The 23,507-nt window shown below is 53.2% G+C and overlaps 1 protein-coding gene across 1 annotated transcript in view; it reads left to right on the plus strand.

Annotated features, from left to right (window-relative positions):
• LOC309660415 (pericentrin-like) overlaps nucleotides 1-21,731 on the plus strand; it is a gene marked incomplete at its 5' end in the record, with an annotated part of 95,757 nt that extends 74,026 nt beyond the window's left edge. The window contains 13 exon segments of the mRNA XM_082460996.1: nucleotides 439-661; nucleotides 946-1,096; nucleotides 1,605-2,177; nucleotides 5,215-5,435; nucleotides 6,220-6,322; nucleotides 7,030-7,209; nucleotides 9,154-9,261; nucleotides 10,138-10,370; nucleotides 11,796-11,872; nucleotides 13,170-13,293; nucleotides 14,973-15,100; nucleotides 15,533-15,543; nucleotides 15,547-21,731. Coding sequence (XP_082317122.1) covers nucleotides 439-661; nucleotides 946-1,096; nucleotides 1,605-2,177; nucleotides 5,215-5,435; nucleotides 6,220-6,322; nucleotides 7,030-7,209; nucleotides 9,154-9,261; nucleotides 10,138-10,370; nucleotides 11,796-11,872; nucleotides 13,170-13,293; nucleotides 14,973-15,100; nucleotides 15,533-15,543; nucleotides 15,547-15,576 — 2,162 coding nt within the window. The 3' untranslated portion in view covers nucleotides 15,577-21,731.
• Between the last annotated feature and the right edge of the window lie 1,776 nt (nucleotides 21,732-23,507).

Consider the following 23,507-nt stretch of genomic DNA (forward strand, 5'->3'; position numbering starts at 1 on the left):
ACTGGGCTTCGTGCGCCAGGCTGGGTGGGCTCTATGGAGGTCCATCTCGGCCCAGCTCCAGCCTCTGCCCTTGGGAGACCCCAGGCCTGAAGATCGCAGGGGTCGAGAGGGCGCGTGCCCCCCCCAACCCCGGAACCCCATTGCGTCACATGGCCTGCACGGCTGGGTGATCCCGCCCGCTGTCTGCCTGTGTGTCTCTCTCTGGATGCTCACCGGCCGCGAGGGCGAGGCTGGGGCGGGTGTGGGCAGAAGGCATGTGTCCCGAGTATCTTGGTTCCGTCAGAAACAACGGCTTCTGGGTCATAGACGCTTCCTGTCCCCCCAGAGTGAACACATCCCGTTCTTTTACTGGTTGGTTACTAATTTGTTAAATCATTTGTGCAGCTCACTTTGGACTCGTCGATAATGCTATTTTAATTCATTTAATCTCTTTCTTAGTTGAGTTATTGGCGTATAAGGTTGAGCAGGAAAAAGGAATAGTAAGCGACCTGCAGAAGACCCTGAATGAAGAGCAGGAGAAAGCAAATGACGTCCGGAAGCTGCTGGTGGTGGAACAGAACACAGTCAGAGATCTGAAATCTGAGCTCTGCGAGTGTAGACAGGACAACGAGCGGCTGCTGAAGTCTCTCAACGAGGTGCAGAAAGAGGTCCTTCAGCTGAGGTGCGACCCCACTGGCAAGGCTCCACCTTCTAGCGCCGTCCTGCCCTCAGGCTTCTGGCCGAATAATGATGGAAGTCACGTGGGTCCTGCCACGTTCTTGGCCTCGAAGGGAAAGATGCCGTCCGAAGCCGCGGTTTGCCCGGCTGTCGTGATGGGTGTTGGGGAGGAGCCTCTGCCCCCGCAGGCTCGTGGGGGGGCCGCACACACCGCAGGGCCCGCCCTCCCTGCGCTGGGAGCCCCAGGTGCTGGCCGGCGCCCCCTTGAGAGCCCGTGTCCCCACACAGGTCGGTGCTGGACGGCAAGGAGGGTGAGCTGCAGGCCGCGCGGCAGCAGCTGGAGGGCGAGCGTGCCGAGGAGCGAGCCCTGCAGAGCCGGCTGGAGGAGGAGCGGCTGCAGCGCCTGCAGAGGGAGCGCCAGAGCGCAAGGACCCTGGAGGTGACGCGCAGCCGCCATCGTGCCCAGGGGCCAGGGCCAGGGCCTGGGGCGGCGACGCGGCTGCACCTTCAGGGCTCAGAGCGTCCCTGCACGTGCGGCCCTCGCCTCCGGGCATTCGCTTCCCTGAGGGCAGTGCAGCCTCAGAGCCGCGTGGGGGCCCCGCCCGTGCGCAGGGGAGGCCTCTGGCCGGCACCTTGTGTGGCAGCCGCGTGGCCACGCGCAGCGGCGTCCCGTAGGCCTGGCTGAGCCGAGGACCGTGAGGGGGTCGAGGGCCCGCCCTTCCGCAGCACTGGAGCCCCTGATTCAGGGAGGGAGGTGAACCTGGGACGTGGCACTGCGCTCAGAAAAGCGCTGCATCCACGAGCAAGGCCGGCGGAGCCACGAGAAGAGGGTTATCGCTCGCCCTCCTTTTACCCAGAGTGTGACGTCAGAAGCTCCAGCTGCGGAAGCTGTTCAGATGCTCTTGCTCTGGCTTTGACTTGCCTCGTCCCACTTTTCCCCGATGCAGGAGTTAAGGGCGTCTTTGGAGAAGCAGTGCACGCAGAGTAACCAGCTGTGCGTGGCGCTAAAACACGAGCAGACGGCGAAGGACAACCTCCGGAAGGAGCTGCAGATCGAGGCCTCGCGCTGCGAGGCGCTGCTGGCGCAGGAGCGTGGCCACCTCTCAGAGCTGCAGCGGAGCCTGGAGGCCGAGCAGGGCCGCTCCCGCGAGCTCTCAGAGGCCCTGCAGCACGAGCGCCTGCTCACGGAGCGGCTGAGCCGGCGGCCGCAGCACAAGCAGGCGCATCCGGCTCTGCTGCAGAAGCTCAGGGGCTGCGAGGCCCGCGTGCTGGAGCTGGAGGTGGCACTGGAGGCCGCGCAGCAGCGAGCCCTGGAGGCTGAGGCCCACGTGCACCGCCAGGAGGTGGAGAGGGAGCAGGAGGTAAGTGCGGCGCCGAGGCCACCCGTGGAGACCCCGCCGAGAGCGCGGGAGAGGTTAGAGCAGCCAGGACGCGAGGACGCGGGGACGGCAGCACAGCCGAGGCCGAGCCGAGCGGACGCGGAGGAGTGGAGCAGGTGGCAGAGAGACAAGGAGACGCTGGTGAGCCCGCCACGGCCAGAGGGCCTGTCCTGGCTCCGGGCTGTGCCTTCGTCTGGCCACCGCGGCCTTGTAGCAGGTTGGAAATCGGGAAGCGCGCGTCCTCCGACCTTGTTCTTTCCCAGGTGGTTTTGGATCCTCGGGGCCCCTTGTGGTTCCGTGTGCATCTGAGGATCGGCTTTTCCGCTTCTGCATTAAGGCCCTTGGGATCTTGGTAGGAATCACACTGAATCTGTAGATCGCTTTGGGGAGTGTTGTCTCCTTACAATGCTAGGTCTTCCCATCCGTGAAATCGGAAGGGCTCTCTGTTTATTTAGCTCCTTAGTTTCCTTCAATAATGTTTTGTCACTTTCAGGTGATAAGCTTTGCGTTTCTTTTGTTAAATTTATTCCTAAATATTATTTTTTTGATGCTGTTGTAAATGGAATTAATTTTTACTTCCGTTTTCAGGTTGTTTGTTGCGAATGTGTAGCGATACGGGTGATTTTCACACCTTGATCTTGTGTCCTGTAACCTTGCTGAACTGGTTTATTAGTTCCAATATTTTTAATGGATTCTTCAGGATTTTACATATAGAAGACCATGTTTTCTGCAAATAGACATAGTTTTACTTGTTCCTTTCCAACCTGGATGCTTTTGTCTCTTCTCCTTGCCTGACTGCCCTGGCCAGAACCCACGGTGTGTGAGGGCAGGCGTCCAGCCTGGTTCTTGATCTTGGGGGACCAGTCAGTCTTTTACTGCTGAGTACGATGGTAGTTGTGCCATTTTTGTAGATGCCCCTTTTCGGAGGAAATTGCCTTCGATTTTTAGTTTATTCAATCTTTTCTATTTTTTACTTTTAATCATGAGAGAGTGTTGGACTTGTTCTTTCAGTGTCTTTTCAGATTTACGGGTTTTGTCCTTCTCTTGATGTGATATAGGACATTGATTTTCCTATATTCAGTCATCCTAGCACTCTTGGGATGCCTCCCACTTGAATTTGGTGTATAATTCTTTTTTAAATAGTGTTGGATTCAGTTTGCTAGTATTTTGTTAAGGATTTTGCATTTATATTTATGAGAGATATTGTTTTGTAGTTTTCTTTTCTTGTGGTGCTTTTGGTTTTGATATCAGGAAGATCTTGGCCTTGCAGGATGGGCTGGGAAGTGTTCCCTCCTTTATTTTTTGGATGGGTCTTAATTTTAGATACATTATACATTGACCAAAAGCATTTGTTTTTGAGGAAATTATATCCTGTGTTTTTCATGGATTGACCTTTATTTTGCTCTCTTTAAAAATATTTTTTAGAACTTCAAAAACATTACCTTTATTATTTCTTTTTGGGGGTTTTGGGAAATTATAAAAAGCTCTTAAAATGCACAAGGAAAACCAATGGCCTGGTCTTTTTAATGGTTAGGCTGCTGTGAAATCGTCAAGAAATAAATATTAGTGAGATATCATTCACATGCTACTGAGTTCACCAATTTAAATTGGACAATGCAGCGGTTTTCAGTGTATTCAAAGGTTGTGCAGCCATCACTGCAATCAATTTTAGAACATGTTCCTCACCCACAAGGGCACCCCTGGGCCTGTTAGCAGGGACCCAGCCCCTGGCACCCACTGGTCTACTTTCCATCTCTGGATTTGCCTCTGCTGGTCGTTTTGTGTTGGTGGAATCACACGGTGTGTGGCCTTCTGTGTCTGGTTCCTGCCATGGGGTTTTCAAGGCTCACGCGTGTTGTGTGTGTAACGACTGGTGTTTTTGGTGGGGTTAAACAACCTGGAACGCAGTCGTGTTTCATCACTAGAGGTCGTGGAAGTGGAGGAATCGTTCGGGGCTGTGGCAGAGGCCGGGGGTTTCCTGACGGAGGCGGCTAGAGTCACGGCCCTGGGTGGGCCTTGGTCACTCGGGACCCCCAGAGCGTGTTCCAGGTTTTTTGTGCGTGTGGGGGGAGAGAGGTTTGTTGTCTTCATGTGCTTCTCAAGGGGCTTCCCAAACCTTATCCAGAGTCTTCTGCCAAACCTTTTTATTTAATTTCGGGTTTTTTTTCTTTTGTTTTTCTTTTTTTTGTTTGGTTTTTGTTTTGTAAAAATGTAACGTGATTGCTTAAAAAAAAAAAAACAACAAAGTGTTTTCCAAGTCAAATTAGTAACTGTCCTTCATGATGCACCTTGATATGTATTTTTCTTTTTTAAGTATGTTGTGCTTTTGGTGTTATTTTCACTGTAGGTAGTTAGCTTGATCTGGGTTGTGGGGTCTTTTTCTGGCCGTAGTGGCCCAAGCCTCTGATAGTTATTTCAGGGCCAATTTCATCTTTCCTAAACAAAATAAACCAATGGGTCTCTTGGTTTTGTTACTTTCCTCATCTGGAAAATGGATAAAAAAGGATCGCAGTTTCCTGAGGAGGCTCGAGCACTGAATGGGGGTGATGCCGGGAAAGGGCGGGAGGCGCTGGGTGGGAAGCAGGCCTGGTCCGTGTGCCGGCCTGAGGAGCGGCTGGGCCGGGCCTGTGCCCTCTCTGCCCTGCCTGGTTCCGGCGTGGCCGTCTTTGTTTCCCTGGAGCCCCCCTCCCCAGGCGTCATCCCCTGGGGTCAGCCCCCATGCTCTCCGAGCCCCCGCCGCTCCCTGAACTTCTCAGCACGTGGAGTGGTTTCTGTCGGTGGTCTGCTGTCTCCTTGTGGAGACTCGGGTCCTGGGTGTGGGGCAGGGAGCGGCCTGGCCGGCTGGGTCCCCTGGCACCTCTGCACTGAAGGGCGGGTATCGCGAGTGGGGGGCACAGGGCCTCCTGAGACTCAGGCCCGCCTTCTCGGTGTTGAGCGCCCACTCAATGCCCGCATGCGTGCTGAGGTGGGGGGCCGGGCTCGGGCTGTGGCTCGTCCCGTCCCGGGCCCTGTCCCGGATCCCCGGGGTGGGGGGACCCTGACTCCGCATCGCGCCCGGAGCCCCCGTGTGGAGCGTGTTGGGGGCTGGTCGGTCAGGGCCCGGGGCCGAGCTCCTGGCTGCGGTCTCCACCCTGGACCGTGTGTGAGGCTCGCTTCTGTTTTTCGCCGTTGCTGGCAGCGGGAGTTAGAGCTGCGGCGCCAGCGGGACGCGCACAAGATCCAGCAGCTGCAGCGGACGGTGAGGGAGCTGCAGGCGAGGGAGGCCGTGCGCCCCTGCCCGGAGCCCGACTCGGAGCCCGAGCGCCCCCGGGAGCAGCAGCGGGGCCTGGAGAAGGTGCGGCAGCAGCTGCTCTGTGCCGCGGGGCTGCTGACCAGCTTCATCAACCAGACGGTGGACAGGCGAGTCTCGGGACTACCCGGCCATGTGCCCAGCACCTTTCGTGTTGAGAAAAATTCTGAGTTTGGGGCGTGTCTTTGATTTTGGGTTCAGGTTTTAATGAAACGGACTCTATTTCTCACCCCACGTGTGCGGATGACTTTGTGGGCAGTATTCTCTTGAAAGATGACAACAGCGTTGTGGTCTTTGCATTCTAATATGACAGGAAATCCAGGTGTCTTTCAGATCAGGTCTCTCCATGGCCCTTTACCCTTGCTCAGCACCCAGAGGGTCCGGCCCGAGGCCAGCCCCCCTCCCACCCGAGTCCCCCAAGGCAGGGCTGGTGCCCGGTGTCTGTGCAGCGTTTGCCTCGCCTGACACCCTGGCCGGCTGCCCACGGGGCCGGGATGCGTCTGCCTGGTCGAGGACCCACGGCCCTGCTGTTTGGCGGGAACCAACGTTGATTTGCCCTTTGCTGAGCACACGGAAGCTCAGACCGTACAGCTCTCCTGTCTGTGACTGGGTGCAGTTGATGGAGCAGCGAAGTCTTGCTTAGGGACAGCGCCTCAGTAGCCGACTCAGAGTCCCGGCAGAGAGCAGCGGGGGGAGGTGGGCACACCGAGGGAGCCTCCGTGGTCCGTGGTCAGTGCTCAGGGGCTGGAGGCTTCTGGGCTTCACAGACTGCCCGCTTCCAGGCCGTGCCGCCTCCCGGCTGCCACGGTCACCGCAGGGCTCCCCGGGCGCTACGCGGAGTGCCTGCCGCCCGGGACCCACACGCCCCTTCTGAGTGTCCGTGTGCCTCTCCAGGACCATCAGCGATTGGACATCGTCAAACGAGAAGGCAGTGGCGTCCTTGCTTCACACGCTGGAGACGCTCAAGTCTGAATTGGGCACGACCAGCTCCTGTCGGGTGAGACCAGCTTTCTTGTTCACTGTGGCCGGGCCTGCCTCCCACCTCGGCCTGTCGCGTGGTTGGCTCAACGCACTGTTCCTGGTGCCCACGGGGGCGCTGGTCTGTCCCGCTCTGTGGCCGACGCCCCGGCCCATCTGCCGCTCACGCACTTGTGTTGAGGCTCTGGGCTGGAAAGGAGCTGCCCGTCAGCAGCGTCGGGGGTGCTTCAGGAGTCCTGACTGCTGCTATGAATTCCCGACAAACGTCCGTGGCAGTTAGGACGTCGTGATGTCTGTCGTGGAAGCAGCAGGCAGCGCGGGCAGCAGGAGAGCTGACCCTGCCGGTGTCCTGCGCCCGCTGGGGCCTGGAAAGAACACGCCTGTTCTGGGGACCCTCAGGGATAAGCGTGCTCCTCTCGCCACCCGTCGCGCCCTGCCTGTGCCGGTGGCGCTGTCGGAACAGGGAGGGGGTCGTGTTTTGTGACAGCCTCCCTCTGTCCATGCCCGGTTTCGTGCAAAGCCTGTTTCATAGGAGAGCGAGAGGAAGTGTGATCTGACGGGACGGCTTTTGCCCTCTCCTTCCCGTACGGGGACTCTGCCCAGCCCCGCGAGCTTCCCGCCAACCCCAGATGCGTTTAAAGCTGCGATCCGTGAGAACAGCCCACAGTAAAAGGCACGAGTAGCGGCTTTGAACAAAACATCTTCCGACCTTGTTTTCTCCTCAAGAAGAAGACGACGGTGGAGCTGCAGGTCGAGCTGGTGGACGTCCTGCTGAAGGACAACGAGTCCCTGAGCAGAGCGCTCAGCGCGGTGACGCGGGAGAGGGCGGAGCTGTGCAGGGCCGTGTCCCGGCTGGAGAGGACGCCGCGGGCCCCGAGGGCCCCGCCGGAGGGCTGCGCGCGCAAGGTACGCGTCCTGGGGCCCCGGCGGCTGCAGGCTGGGTTCGATTTGCTTATGTTTGGCGTATGTTTTTGTATCTGGCTTCATGAGGGATGTTAACCTGGAGGGTTTTTTTCATTGTCTTTGGTCTTGTCCTTATGAAATGAGCTGGGACGTGTTCCCTCCTGTTTTCTGGAAGAGATTGTGTAGAGCTGGTATTCATCTCTTCCTTAAGTGTTTGTTAAGATGCACCAGTGAGACCATCCGTGCCTAGTGTTTTCTCTTCCGGAAGGTTCTTGGTGCTGGGCTTGGTGTTTCTGGTGCTCCTGGGCAGGGTGCCCTGTCAAGGCCGGGCAGGTCCCGCTGGCAGTCACCAGAGGGCGGTGGTGTGTCCCCAAGCGGGACCTCTGTCTTCTCAGTTCTGTCCGGTTCCGCTTTGTCTGTCCGAAGCGCTGTGGGGTTAAGGGGGCTCCTGTGCTCGTGGGGCCCAACCGCCGGCAGACCCATGGCCCTGTTCCTCGTCGAGAGGGGCTGTAAAGGCGAGAGGTGCCGTTGGCGCCGAGCACGGCCGCCTGCTCCCCTGGGGGCTCCTTGTTCAGAGGGCGCCCGGGGTGGACTAAAGCACCATCACCTGGAACGCTTTGTCCTTCGCCTGGAAGGTAATGAATCAGGAAATAAACGTAATGAGCGAGTGAGAGGCAGGCTGAGGGTGGAGAGACTGGAGCGTCTTCTCCTTTGTGTCGGAGTGACTCCTGTTGCTAGAGTGTCTTTTCCCAGGAGAGACCGGGCTCTGTTAGAACCGGGAAATGTGGCCTCTTCCTTCTGCCCCAGCAGGGAGGTCACCCAGCTCAGCACCTCCCTCTTCCGAGTCCTGCCCTGAGCTGTGGGCGGTGCAGCCAGGCTGCCTTGGCGGCAGCTGCGCACGTGGCCCCAGGCGTGCTCCGAGCTGGCCTTGGCCTCGGCGACAGGCGGTCCTGGCTGTGCGCTGTGGGCGGCAGCCTTGGCCCTCCCTGTGGGGCCCTTCTTCTGTTCGTGTGTCCACACCGGAGCTCTGGGGCGCTCAGCACAGTGTGGTGTCCAGGCCACGCGGCCAGTGTTGGCACACGTGGCCTGGTCACGACATCCCCTCTGTGCGGTGTGGGCCCCTCCTGAGGTGTCCAGGGTGCGTGGCTCGATGGCGCTTCAACAGAGCTGGGTGTCCGCGTCTGCCAGGGGCAGCATTTCCAGGGCCAGGGAGGACAGGGGTGTCTAATAGGCTTAAAGCTTTGAATTCAGGGTGATTTCTCAAACGTGAGGGTTTTGTTTTTAGTAAAAATATACCTTTTGTACAATCGTACTTCAGTAAACGGTGTGTAGTAACCATCCTTGAGTGTAATAAAATAATCATGTAACAACCGGGACATCACTGAGAAGAGGCTGAAGAGGGACCCAGGTGGCCGGCACCTGCCCCAGCCCACCCGTGTCCAGAGGGCACAGCATGTGGGCGGCTCGGGCCTGGGAGCGGTCACCACTGTGCTCTCAGCCTCTTTTCTTTTCTTTTCTTTTCTTTTCCCCTCCCTCCCTCCCTCCCTTCCTTATTTTTTTGGCTGCGTTGTGTCTTTGTTGCTGCGCGTGGGCTTTCTCTAGATGCAGCGAGTGGGGGCTACTCTTCATTGTGGTGCGCGGGCTTCTCACTGCCGTGGCTTCTCTTGTTGTGGAGCACGGGCTCTAGGCGCGGGCTTCAGTAGTTGTGGCACGTGGGCTCAGTAGTTGTGGCACGCGGGCTGTAGGGTGCAGTCAGTAGTTGTGGCGCACGGGCTTAGTTGCTCCGTGGCATGTGGGATCTTCCCGGACCAGGGCTCGAACCCGTGTCCCCTGCACTGGCAGGTGGATTCTTAACCACTGCGCCACCGGGGAAGCCCTCAGCCAGCTTTCTTGAGATGCTGTCCCGGGAGAGCAGCTGTGTAGACACGCTGTCTGTGGCCATTGCAGAGGTCGGACAGGTCTGCGTGGAGGCAGGACAGGATGGTCTCGCCGGGCTCAGCGCAACACCCAGACCCAGCAGTGCCTGCACCGGAGGCTGGCGCCTGCAATGCCAAGGTAAGACCAAGCCCATGGGCGGTGTTAGGTGTGCACACACCGTCTCATGGCTGCTTCTTACTTGTTTAAGATTTATGTTTCTAGGCAAGTTTTAGGTTCACAGCCAAATTGAGGGGAAGGTACGGAGATTTCCCGAACCCTCTGCCCCACCATCCACTTCCCCCCAGGCAGTGCGTGTGTTGCAGTCGAAAGACCCACAGCGTCACGTTGTCACCACGTGCGGGCTGCTCTTGGGGCCATGCATTCTGTGGGTTTGACAAGTGTAAGATGACAAGTGTCCACCACAGTGGTGTCATGCAGAGCATTTTCACTGCCCTAGAGATCCTCTGCGGCGCCCGTGGTACTTTCTAAAATCCTGGGTTAAGGAGTGAAAGTCTTGGTGCTTGAATTACAGATGATAGTGTCCACAGCCTGGAAAAAGCCTTGAGCCCACAGCTCAGTCAGCACTTCTGATGGTGAGGCCCAAGCTGTGGGTCTCTCTGCAGGGAAAAGCCGTATTAGGATATGGACACCAACCTCTGCCTGTGACCTCAGGTCTCCCCGGCCCCCGATGCCTGCAGGCCTGTGATGAAACCCCCACCTGCCCCCAGCTTTGTCCGTGCTTGGTAGTCCGGTTCCTGGGCCCTCGTGGGGCCCCTCTGATGCTGGTGAAGGGTCGTCTGTGCTCTGTGTTTTGTCAGATAAACAAGATCCAACTCCGAACTGCAAGATTGTTGCTGGTTATAGATGTCGTGGGGAGCTGACTGCTGTGATAATTTGCTGAGGAAAGAAGTCTGGTTCTTTTTAAAGCACCTGGTACAAGTGTGCTATGGAGACTTGTGAGAAGGATGTCTTTGTCCTGTGGTTAAGTTTCACTGTTTTTTCTTTTTCTTTTAGATGGAAAAATTGTACCTGCATTATCTGAGAGCAGAGAGCTTTAGAAAAGCCCTGATTTATCAAAAGAAGTATCTTTTGCTGTTGATTGGTGGATTCCAGGACTCTGAACAAGAAACACTCTCCATGATTGCCCACTTGGGAGTATTTCCTTCCAAGGCAGATAAGAAAGCGGTGGCGGCACGCCCTTTTACGAAATTCCGCACTGCCGTCAGGGTGGTGATCGCTGTCTTAAGGTACCACCGAGGCACGTGCCTCCTGTCTGCTTTGGGGTCGTTTAGTCTTTGAAATGCTACAGCTGTTCCCTCTTTTAAGATGAATGATATTTGAGGCCTTAAAATATAGACGACCCTTGTCTTCCGGAAACCACGTTATGTAGAACTGCACCTTCTAAGATGGAAGGGTTTAAGGCTGTCTTTTTATTGTAAAACAAAGCCTTCCCCTTAATGGTATTCTTATGATGACAGACATGTCTGATCGAGCTTAAAACTGCATTTCACTTCTTCGTGTTTCAGTTTCTTATATTTTAGTCAAATCTGTGTTTCATAAAGGGCGCCATGTGCACAGGAGGACACGTTGTGGGCCCCCCAGCAGGGAGGTACACCTGACCCCTAAGTGTCCGCCTGGCCCAGCCCAGCCCAGCTCCAGCCATTATGCATGCAGGACGCCACTTTGGAGTACGGATGGACTCCCTGGTGTGATAGGGACTTTTGACTATTTCAGAATTAACAGTGATGAAAATCTATTTTATTTTATAATTTTAAAATCTGCTGTATTTCTAAAAACGTTTGTCCCACTAAGAATTGTGCCACTGTGTCTGCTCTGGTGCCCACGGAGGTGCCTTTTCTGGGCCGCGCTCACCTCCGTTTGCAGGACCAGGCACAGCAGGGTGGGCTGGGCCCCCTTGGCCTTTCCCTGGACTGCACCACAAAAGGCAGTGTGGGTCCCATTGCCCTCAGAGACCCAGCACCGCACACGGTCCAGCCGCACACTTGCCAGGAGTCCCTGCGGGGTGGAGGCCTCCCCCGGCCTCTGGGCACTTAGCGCCCGCCCTCCCTCCCTCTGAGTTCTCCGGACCACAGACTGTCCTCCCACCTGCCTGTCACTCTGTCTGACACCTGTCCGTCCGTCCGTCCGTCCATCTGCTCTGTATTTTCGGAGAACGTGCCCCGTGCCAGGAAGTACGTCAGATGCTGGGTTGGGGGGCGGGGGGAGAGCCCCAAACCCTGCCTCCGTCTTTCCACCAACGCGAAGCGGAGGTACCTCCTGGGCCTTGGGTCTCAGAGGCAGCAGTGCTGTGAGGGAGCTGCTGGGGGCCGTTGAGGAGAGGGGTCTAGGGGCCCCAACACCGCTGCACCTCCCGTCACCACGTGGAGGGCGAGGGTCTCCATTTCCCCCAGCTGTCCAGGGCCCGTCAAGTGCGTTAGCGATGGAAGGGAGTGCGGTGAACCAGACAGACCCCAGCTGGCGGGTCTGGGAGTGGAGGGGCAGGGTCGGGGGCCTGGGGGCCCAGGAGCCGGGGGCGGGGCCGGGAAGGTGCTGGCGGCTGCCCGGGTGGAGGGCCGTGCTCTCACTCCATGGTCCGGTCACGTCTGGATTTTCTTGGTTCTTTTCACTCCTGTTTTGCTCTAGTTTTCAATGTTTTCTATCTTTTTTTGCAGGTTACGCTTTTTGGTTAAGAAATGGCAACAAGTAGATTGCAGAGGAGCCCTAGCGCCGGGCCAAGCACCCCGCCCAGGTACCCCCCTTGCCACCCCACCCACGGGCTTCTTCAGTGCCCGCCTGGTGGGAGATCGCAAAGCACAGTAAGAAACCAGTAATTCAGCCAGTGCGCTTGTCAGGAGGCAAAGGGTTTTTGAAGGAAACTGGTTTTTATTTTGGGAACAAGCACAAGTTTATGCAGTTAATGTTGATGAATAAAAGTGGTTCAGAGGAGCATAATAATGACTGAAAAATACAGAAATGCTAAATGTATCAACCAATAGCTTATTTTCAATAAAAAGTCTTTTTTATTCTCCCAAATGGAGTGAAGTTCTACTTCACAGTGTGCACATCCCCTGGGAGCATCACTGCCTCCTCTGCCTCAGTCCCGTCCAGTCTGCGGTTGTCCACTGCCCCATCTGACGGGCCGCTGCCCAGGTGTAGCCGGGCTGCCTGGGGGAGCTGCAGTGGGCAGCGCCCTTCATGGCCACTGGGCTTCCCTGGCGGTGCCAGTCCCCTTTGATTTCCACGTGTGAATCCTTACGTCTCGGAATCAGCTGGCTTCGAGGTTCTTCAGGAGGTCCCCCCACACCCCCTGCCCCCCGGCTGCACCTGGTGGTCGCTGGGGTTTCTGCCCTTACCACTCCTCAGAGCTGGGTGCAGGAGACCCACCCCAGGCCCACGTGGCGCCCTGCTCACTCCATCAGGGTGCTGAGCGCCCCTCCAGGGCGCTGCCCACACAGACACGGGGGTCAGGGTTGGCCTTGCAGGAATGAAATGCAGGTGCTCAGAACTCAGGTTTCAGACTTCCCTGGTGGCGCAGTGGTTAAGGAATCTGCCTGACAATGCAGGGGACGCGGGTTCGAGCCCTGGTGTGGGAAGATCCCACATGCCGCGGAGCAGCTGGGCCTGTGTGCCACAACTACTGAGCTTGTGCTCTAGAGCCCGTGAGCCACAACTACTGAAGTCTGCACGCCTAGAGCCCGTGCTCCGCAACAAGAGAAGCCACCGCAACGAGAAGCCCGCGCACCGCAACGAAGAGTAGCCCCCGCTCGCCGCAACTAGAGAAAGCCCACGCGCAGCAACAAAGACCCAACGCAGCCAAATAAATAAATAAATACATACATTTAAAAAACAAACAAACAAACAACTCAGGTTTCTTCTAGAGATTTTTTTAATACAGTTTTTATAACGAGTACTTTTTAAACGTTTTGAAATTGCCATGCAGACTCTTAAAAGCTTGTAAATTTTAAATTTTGGTGGATGGACCTCCCTACTAAAATGCATTCTTTTCTTTTCTTAATCCCTTCGTTGCTAAATAATTCTGGGGGAAGGATTCCTCGTGCCACGGCGGCAGCAGTCTCCACCCGACACCCGCGAATCCCCACCAACCCGGGACATGTCTTCCAGCCACGCCAGGGGCCCTGTGCCAAAAGCGTCCCCACGCAGGAGGGAAAGGTGAGCGGTGGTGCCTCAGCTGCTTTTCCACTGCAGGGTTGTAGCCATCAGCAGGGGCCCCGTCTGCAGAGACAGGGCCATGCGCGGAGGCGTCCCTGGGCAGATTTGTGCGGGTGCCCAGCCCCGCCTGTGATGGAAGGGCCCCTGGACACACGTGACCCCCACACACACGCACACACACACATACATGCAAGGCCGTGGTGTTAGCTTTACTTAATCTTTTTCTTTGGGATTGGGGGTTTTTTTGCACACGTAATGTGTTTTTATACTTACAACTTACTTGGCAATTGCAATGTTACAGTGATAATGTTAAACATCCATCGGTTATTTGGGGAAAAAACTGTTTTCAATTAAAAACATAATTAAGAGGCCTTGTGGATAAATTGTAGAATAGAATTTTGTTTAAAAATTCAAGTGAAGAAAGGTTTCCCTGATGGCTGTAACTGTCATGTTCTGAGGCCCTGGGTACCTTCATCACGGTTTGCAGCCCATTTTCCTGACCATGAGATTTCTTATCCAAGTGCTGCTTGTGAGAGATGTGATTTCCATTTCCATTTCTCCAGACTGAACCACAAATAATAATAATCCTATTCAAATTCTCGAATATGATTACGAGTCATTTATTTAATTCATTCGACTATGACTCCTCCAGTATTTGGAACCTACCCGTGAAGTGAATAGAAAGCTCAGTTTGTGTCTGTGGTATTTGTCACACACGTGTGACGGCTCGTGCAGGCATGTCGTCTGCTCTCTCTGTGCGTGCTTTCCCGGGGTTCTAAAACGAGCTTGTCAGAGCAGAACGTGTCATCCACCTCTGACATCGGACCAGCAGGGATAAAATGCTCACGTTTGCTCTCTCGCTCCATGGTTTCTGGTTGGTGATGAGACCTCCGTATGAGCTGCTTGTTAAGAGTGTGACGATCTCGGGCGTAACTGCCCTGATGGGGGAGGCCAGACCGATGAGCGTGGGCGGCACCGCCGTGCGCAAGGCTGTGTCCCCACTCACCCTGCGTCTCTGCCGATGGGAACCCACCAGCGTGTGTGGTTCCTCACAGAAACGTGTTCTGAAAGTTTTGGTCCCAGAGCGAGGCAGGGAGTGCAGCAGTGTGAGTCTGTGAGGGCCCAGAAGCCCGGTTCTATTCGGGGAGGGCAGGCAAGGGTTCTCGGTCTGGCTGTGGCTCCCCCATGCCCGAGTGGGTGGTACCTTTGAAGGAGTAGGTGGTGGCCAAGGCCTCTATTTTGTGGATGGCGCACGGGTCAGACGCTCCCTGCCCTGGAGAGGAAGTGAGCAGTGACGCAGACGGGGCTCCCTGGGCCCAGCTGGAGGGCAGGAGGAAGGGACCCCTGTGAGGGATGCTGGGCAGAATCTGGTGGGGATGATAGACTCATATGTGAAGATTTAGTGAATTAAATAATATACAGTAGTTTTTAGTTGTTTTAATTTGGAGACGTTGTAAAGAAGTTAGTTTTAAAGCACTGTGTAGCACTTCTTAAAAAAACCTTACTCTTTTTTCCGCTGTGGTAAAGAAAATATAGGAAGGTAACAACCGCCTAGTTTACCCCATTTCCCACGAGTGTCTGGTCAGCAGGCCCAACTCCACTGCCCCTCCGCACTGGCTGCATTCAGACTGTCTGCTGAGTTCAACTCTTTGTTTGTTTGTTGGTTTGTATGTTTGAAGATCCAATCCATCCGAAAATCCCAGATCAGAAAGATCCCTGACTGCTTCTCAAGATCCGGAACATTCCTTGACGGAATACATTCACCATTTAGAAATGATCCAGCAAAGACTGGGAGACGTACCACCAGGTAATGAAAGTCCTCTGTCTTCTGACGTGATCTGAGTGACCCAGGAGTGTTCAGTCCTGGAGAGGAGACGGCTTAGTCACTGGGGTCCAGCTTAGTCACTCTTGTTAGTTTCAGTCCTGCTGATCAGCCATCATTAATAGTATAAGAAGGAGGGTTGTGAGTGGAGACACCCGGGGGTGGGTGTGAAGGACGCACAGTGTGGGGATCACGGTGTCTCAGACTCACAGCGACCATGAAGACCGTGTTTACAGGATGTCGTTTGTCCAGCGTTTCTCAACTTTCATAATGTAAACCACTACGTATCTTAATTGCTATTCTTATTTTTACCAAAAATAAGGTTAATTCAGTGATAGTGTTTCGAAACTGTGAAATTCTTCTTAGAAGATGTGAAGCCTTCTAACAAATTGCTTCCTCATTTCTACTTGTGTTTAGATTCTACTTCATAGAAGTCCTGCTGCCAGAAGAGTAAACAGTGAATAAAGTCCTGTGACAATTGTATTTGAGGAAGAGGTTTGATTTCCTGTGGGAGCTTGTGATGTGGGTGTGCTGAGTGGTGCTGAGCGCCAGCCCCGGTGTCGTCAGTTAGATGCTCTCGCCCTTACGCTTTGCTGCAAAGCCAAGTGGAGTATTTTCTATGTGATTTCAGCACATCTTAGCTTCTTACCTTGATGAGGTAGCTGTGCGCTCATGAGTGACGGGCATCTGCCCGGTTCTCCGTTGGTTGATCCTCCCTGCCCGCCCACGAAGGGTAAGCAGAGGATGGCTTCCTGTTGTTTATTTTCTAAAGTGTACAGCTGGAAACTTGGTTTAAAACAAAAACACACAAAAAAACAAAAAGAATAAAATTAAAGCCCCGGTGTGTTTGTGAATAGCCCTGTGGTTTTTTTTTTCTTGTTTTATCCAGTCTGCTTTTATCACAGGCAAAAAAATAAAACATAGACTTAGAATTTATATTGAACTTCTGTAAGTCAAAAATTTTCAGTGGAACTTAAAGCACTAGTAAGACAAATAGCCACATGCCTATTGATTCATCTTGCTTGGTTTCTTATTTTTTTTCTGTCAGATGCTGTCACTACATATTTATTTCTCATGATTATGATCTTTTTATGTTTTACTCGTGCTCGTCTGTACCTGGTGGTGGTATCTAGCCAGTGTCCTTTACCCAAACGTCTGTTGTAAAGGTATGTTTATAAGTATCTCAGTGTGTTTCTAGGACCTTTGAACATGACATTTATTCTGCTGGGCTTGGTTTTAATATAAAACAACTTTTTCCTAATCACTACTTACTTATTTTCGATTTTTAGATTTTAGACTTATTTAGATGTTTGCTTACTTATTTTAGATTTTTCTTTCCAGTGCATGTCTGCATTCTCCCCTTCTTAGCCAACACTGCCATAAGGTCACTCTTTTACAATCTTCCCACCTTTTCCACTGAGTTCTGTGTTCTTCTGCTTGATGTTATTGAAGCGAAATCTTGACCATCCCCAGGAGCAGGAATCCAAGAAATGTCTCTTCACTTTAGAGAAGAATGACGTTTGAAATTGATGATCAAATACTGAATAAATAAATATCCATGTCATCCATGTTAAGCTAATGAGGGAGGGAGGGCCCATTTAAAGCCGCCAGTGGACGTAACCATCACAGCAACTTGTTACCATGGGGGTTAATAATTAAAAAGAAAGAGACATTCACCCTCCTTTCGTGGAAGAACACAGGTCATACCTGCTGATGAGGGAAATTCTTCTTCACGGTAAAGCACCCAGCTAATTAATATAGAGGGAGCAATACAATTAGAGAACCACCAATTCTGCCCCCAGCGAAATAATCAGTTCACGGTGGGTTCATCAACAAGTCCTAAAACCAAGGCGAAGTTCCACTTTCACAGTGCAGGGGCCTGGGAGTGTCCACTGTGACCCCAGCTCATGGCAGGCCCGGCACAATGCCGTGTGAGATGCACAGTCTCCCCCAGTTTACAGATGGAGGGACAAGTGACACAGAACCACGAGGAGAGAGACACAAGGGATGTTCTGTAAGTGACTGGCCTGGTTGCATCAAATAGACAACGTTACTCAGAAAACAAGAGTGAGGGGCCTGTTTTACGTCAAAAGAAACTGAGGGGACATAACCAAATGCACGTGCAGAATGTAATTAGCTCCTGCATTGGGGGAAGCAGCTATAAAGTCATTTTGGGGGGTAACGGGGTAAATTTGAGTATGTACTGGATAGCAGGTTTTAGGGGAATTTGTGTTAATTTTCTTAGGTGTGGTCATGGTTATATGAGAGAAGGCTGCTTTTCTTAGGAGCTGTATGCTGAATTTTTTAAGAAAAAGGAGCCGTAACAAATGCAATTTACTTTGAAATGGTTCCGTTAGAAAAAGAGTACACATATATGGATTAAGTAAACATGCAAAATCTTTTAAAAATATTGAATCTAGATTGAATCTAGTTAGCATATGGTTATTTATTTTTTGAAAATTTTCATAATGAAAGATGAAAAAAGTGTCATGACCAAACTGAGGTCTGACCCAGTACGTCTGAATCAACTACAGGACACTGTGTCAGCCCAGGTGGGAGAACATAACCACGCTAGGCTTTCCAGCTAAGGGAATCCAGTACAAGCATTTGATCACTGTGATGATGGAGGAGCCCTTTCCCTGGGGCTGGCGGGTCAGCAGAACGGTTACTGGGACACAGGGACAGAGCCCCTCCTGCAGGAGCTGACCCCTCAGGGGAGATGCATCCGCATCACTGTGGAAGGGAGAGAGACGCCCATCTTTCTCCTCCTGCCCTCCTGTTCGCCAAACTAGACAGGGGAGCCTGGGACAGTTCCTTGCAGAAGTCGGCACCTTGTGCAGAGCAGACGAATTGATCTGAAAGCACACTGGCAGGTGACCCTTTGGCTACGAAGAATGTGTTCTCACCCACCCATACTTAGTTACCAAAATGCACCTGCCTGATGCGGGGCAAACATTCTTCCTACCAAGGAAGGCCCACGAGGTATCGTATCTCAGTAATGCAGGCTCTCCAGGTAATGCCCGACTCCTCCCTCGGTGCTGGGTCTGCCCTTTGCTAATCGGTGCAGTTAACACACCCAGCATGTCGTGTGAAGTGGGGGAGGTGAGGAGGAGACGTCCAGAGCAAGCATTAAACAGGGCTGCGCCCCTGTTTCAACGAGTCTTCCTTCTACCATGTAGGCCTGGTTTTCTGGGCCTCACTGTCCTTTCTGAAAGATTTGAGACCTTAACAGTTTTGTTTTTGGAGGACTTCCTTTCCTTCTTTTACAGTTGAACCTGGAAGTACCAAGTACGAGGAGGTGCCCAGTGAAGACGTCAGGTACAGATACAGGTTTTACTGTCCTCGAGTTGTGCCGGCCTCCAGGCTCCCCCTCAGTAATTGGGATCAGTCCCACCAGCCGATGCAGGAACCCCCATCCCTGCTGGTTCAGAGGGGGACCACTGTCACCGGTGGCAGCAGCCTCCCCGCACCCCCGGGACAGCAGAGCCCAGAGTCATAGGATGGAAAGCAAAAATTCCTCCAGGGTTATCTGGCGTAGCAGTAAGAGGGACACTTCCCATCTTCTGATGGCCCCAGGCTGATGTATTCTGGCTGTGGGAGAAATGGCCATAAGTGGGTCTGCAGTAGGGCAGCCTTCCCACTGTTGGTAGCTGAGCTGCTTCTGGGTTGACGTCAGGGAATCCCATGGTCGTAAGCCTAGTGCCACACTTTTGCTATGAGAGGAGTTTTCTGGTCAGAAGCAACGATGGTGAGTAAGTAATTTGGGCAGTCCCCAGATGGGTTCTGGGCAGGGACAGCAAGTCCATACGCAGAACAGGAGTAGACAGGGCACAAGGACAACTCAGAGGGAGAAATTTTATGGGAACCCTAGCCATCTGTTCATGGGGTTTACTTTTGCCTTCCTGACCTGCTTGAGTCTTACCTCATCATTCACCACCTCCTCTCCATCACCACCCGAGTGTCCTACAGTTCAATTCTGACACTACCTGGGGTCAGCACAGAAACTTTACGTTAAGGACTCAGTCCCAGGGGCTTCCCTGGTGGCGCAGTGGTTAAGAATCCGCCTGCCAATGCAGGGGACATGGGTTCAAGCCCTGGTCCGGGAAGATCCCACATGCTGCAGAGCAACTAAGCCCGTGAGCCACAACTACTGAGCCTGCACTCTAGAGCCTGCGAGCCACAACTACTGAGCCCACGAGCCACAACTACTGAAGCCCGCACGCCTAGACCCCGTGCTCCCCAACAAGAGAAGCCACTGCAATGGGAAGCCCGTGCACCGCAACGAAGAGTAGCCCCCATTTGCCGCAACTAGAGAAAGCCCGTGGGCAGCAACAAAGACCCAACTCAGCCAAAAATAAATAAATAAATAAATTAAAAAAAAAAAAAAAGGACTCAGTCCCAGAAGACAGCCACGTTAGACAGCGGTCATCAGTGGAGCCCCCAGGCTGTCCACACTTCTGCCTGGCCGGCTACAAACTTGTCCTGAGTATCAGAGCTGCAGGTCCTTGTCCAGGTCTCGTGAAACCAACAGCCTACAGCTTCCTCAGTCAGTAGGTGGGAGCAGCACACCCAGACGTGGTCATATCAAAGTCCACACACGCCAAGCCTGGGCCTTTCCTTAGTTGTGGGCAGTGCAAGGTGCAGCTGCTTGTCTTTCACTTTGGAAGGGAGACCATGATAGTCCACAGACCACTGATTTTTCATGGAATTTAGCTCTCACCATCCAAGGCATCTAGGGTACTTCTTCCTGCTCATTAGGACCAATTACCATGATGTCTTTAATGCATCAAAATGATATTATGATGTCTAAACAAAGACCCTAAGGTAAGGTAGGGAAGTTGTCCCTGCCAGTTGAAATCGAATTCATCATCTAATTGGTATTGAGAAAAAGATGATAAGGGAGCCTAAATGTAAAACCTTTCATGATCGCACCTGGGACAGATGCCATCACTTCTGGACCCATATCAAGAGTTTATCCCAAAGTAGCCAGAGAAGTACAACAAATAATGAAACTGGATGTAAACAGCAGCATTCCATTGAGAACCAGAAACAGTATCGTCTTAGCTTGGGCTGCTATAACGAAGTGCCATAAACTGGGGGGCTTATAACCAACAGAAATGTGTGTCTCACAGGTCTGGAGGCTGGAAGTTCAAGATGCGGGGGCTGGCAGGGTGGGCTTCTCGTGAGGGCCTCTCCTGGGTTGCAGACAGCTGATTATTCCTTGTATCTTTACATGGTGGAGAGCACAGAGCGGGAGCAAGCACTCGTGGCTCTTTTAAGGGCACTAATCCCATCCGTAAGGGAGGGCTCTGCTCTCACAGACTCATCTGCTTCCCAGAGCTTCTACGTCCCAATGCCATCCCATTGTGGGCAGGATTTCAGCGTAGGAGTTTTGTCCATCACAGGTACACACAGCTGGGCATGAAAAGATCCAGAAGGCGTACGTAAATGATGTGGTCAGTAGTCAGACTCATGGTGCTGAATCTTCTGTTTCACTGTCTCAGCCACGTCTGTGGTCTTCTGGGACGTTCCCTATGACCAGTTGGCAGAACAGGAAGAAGCACAAGCTTGTTCTGCAGCTGGATCTGCACAGTGTGCTGGCCTCAGCCAGAAGTAGACAGTTGCCACACACACGCAGCTTATGGGATTTGGAAGAGTTCCAGTTGGCAAACTTCGGATAGTACACTGGTGCTCCATTCCATATGGAAAGAGAGCTGACCTGGATTCCTGATCCATAAGCATTCTTATGGGTAATTGACTGTCCAGCTGGTCAGTACTTGATGGCAGAAAGATTGCAAAGTGGTATCAAGGTCATCTACAGGACGGGTATGTGAGAAGACCTTCCTCCCTCAGGGCACCCACTGCGCAAGTGCAGTCCAGTGGACGGGATGACTTGCTCGTGGGTGTCACTCAGCCTCTCTCCTTAGGTGGCAGGAAAGATACTTGCACTGGTTCAGCAACAAGACCTCCTCTCACCAAGGCTTCCTGGCTTCTCCCACTTCTCAGTGCCTGAACCGCCAACCGCAGAGGCCAGGGCTGAGACCTTGATGTGGTGAGCTGGTTCCTCCATCACAGAGGACGCAGTGGTTGGTCCCGCCAGGAATAGACACACTCCAGGTGTGACTTTGGCTTCCCTGTCTGCAGTGCATCTGCCAACACCACTCTCTGTGCCCTTGGAGACGTCTTGTTCGTTGCTGTAGCTCTGCATGACACTGCCTCTTAGCAGCAGGCATTATTTTAAAGTGATGAAAGTGCAGGATGAGTTCACACGTAGAATCCACTGGTCTTACCATGCTGGAGGAGGTCTTCGAGAGGACATGACCGCTGGTTGACCTGTGAGCTGGCCCTGGGCCATCAGAGGCTCCCCACCCCCTCCCCATCCTTGGGTTGTGCGTTGCGCTTGCCCTCCCCACACTGGCAGCTGCCCCAAGGATGCAGCCTTGAGAGAGCAAGGTGGTGTGGAGACCATCTGGAAGGTGTGCATGACTGAACCCAGTCAAGGCCTCTGTATAAGCTCTTAAGATTCTGGCAGTGGTGTGCGGAGATCTATTCATCTTCTGGCCGCCAGGACAAACCTCGTAAGTTCCCTGCTTATTAAACCTGCTGATCTGGAGTGTCTGTGTCTCTTTGGTCTCTCCTTGCTCTCATGTACAGTGGCCAGTTTATGAACCAACATCATGTGTCCCATCAGCTGGCTGAAGGCTCTCTATCAGCGCCAGCTTGGAAATCAGTCTTTCAAGTTGGACGCAATGTTGCAAACTGGTGTATGCCTTAAACTAGGAGCACGTGTATCATGTACTTCCCTTACAGCCAGACTGCAGGGGTCTGAAAATCAAGAGGCAGACTCTTCCACTGCGTGTGCAAGTTGGATTCTCTAGTTTCTCAATCGCAGATAAGCAAAGGAGTACCGAGCCGCACCCATGTGGGTCACTCAGGTTCTACACATTCTTCCCCGTTGTGTAGGAGTAGCCCTACCCTCTCTATCACCAAGACAGTGACTCCTCCTTTACACCTGCTGGTTCCTAGACGCAGGAACCCAAGCTTCCCAGACATCATCCATAGTTTATAATCCAATGGAACACTTGGTGTGTTCCCCGGGGAGTGTCCCTTTTGGGGACCAGGACCTCTAACCCTGCAGAATCTAAACTTGGGAGGACGGGAAGCACAAAGTTCCCCAGTGGATTGTTGGGGGTGTTGGTTAAGTGGGACCACTCCTGTTTCCACCCCTTGGGCTTCAGATTCAGGTATCTTTCTTTTTGGGAACACAGTGCCATGTATAGGTCTTGAATGGCACCCCATCTTTGCAGAACATTACCTCCAGTTTGGCACTTGAGCTGTGCCTTTAGCTGACTGTCCCCGTGCTCTGTCAGGCAGCAGATCCCGTGGTCATTGCACTCCGTGCTGTGCACTTCCTTTGCCATAAAGTGAATCCCACGTTTGATATGATGCCACATGGGATCCTGTGCCAGAGGAACTACCACTCCATAAGGCCCTGTTGGCTGACACTTGTGGGCAGAAAGTCGAGCCTATATATGGAATATGAATCTATTTCTGTGAAAACAAACTCCTGGCCCTTCCAGGATGGAAGAGTTCCAATACAGCAAACTTGGCTGGTTGACCTTCTCAGTGGAAGGAGCCACATTCAGAGCTCAGCGTTGGTCTCCCGCTGGCAGGTTAGACCTTCAGTGTCAGCTAGTGGTTAGATCAGCTTTGGGCCCACAAGTAGCCTCCAACCTCATTACTTTGGTCCCTCTGTTGTACCCATCATGCCAATACAGGGGTTGCCAAGTAGATGCTGTCCAGGGTCAACTGGCTGAATCGTTCTGTCTGCTTGGTGGTTTATTACTTTCATGGTTGCTCTCTGGTGGGCATTAATATTTTATACCAAGACCATCCTGCTTGGCGCCTATCCCAGTATGTCTTCCCACATGCTTTCCTTGTCCCCAGTTTTCCAGTTGTTTTCCTTCCAAACCCTTAGCCAGTCACACAGGCCATCCAACACTGCCCGTGTGTCCATGTATATTCTCACCTTGGGCCACTCCTTACGCAGAAAAGGGAATGACTAGGAGCTCTGCCCACGGGGAGGGCATATCCTTACCACTGTCTGTCAGGGCCAGCCCTGAGTGAGGCTGTAATGTAGCTGCTGTACACTTTCATTTTGAACTCACATACCAAGCCAACCCATCTGTGAACCAGGCTCAAGATTTTTCCACCTCTGTCAACTTGCTCTGAAGGCTTCCCCATATGGTCATAGATGCGAAGGAACAGAGAGGCTCTGATACAACAGCAGTGGATGCCATGTGGGTCTGGGCCACCTATTTTGCACTCCCTTGTGACCTCTGAACAGTCTGATGCTCAGTCTTGAATGTGCTCCTTCCTTCCACCTGGTGAT

Source organism: Balaenoptera physalus, assembly GCF_965194825.1.
Source record: "Balaenoptera physalus genome assembly, chromosome: 4".
NCBI lineage: Eukaryota > Metazoa > Chordata > Mammalia > Artiodactyla > Balaenopteridae > Balaenoptera > Balaenoptera physalus.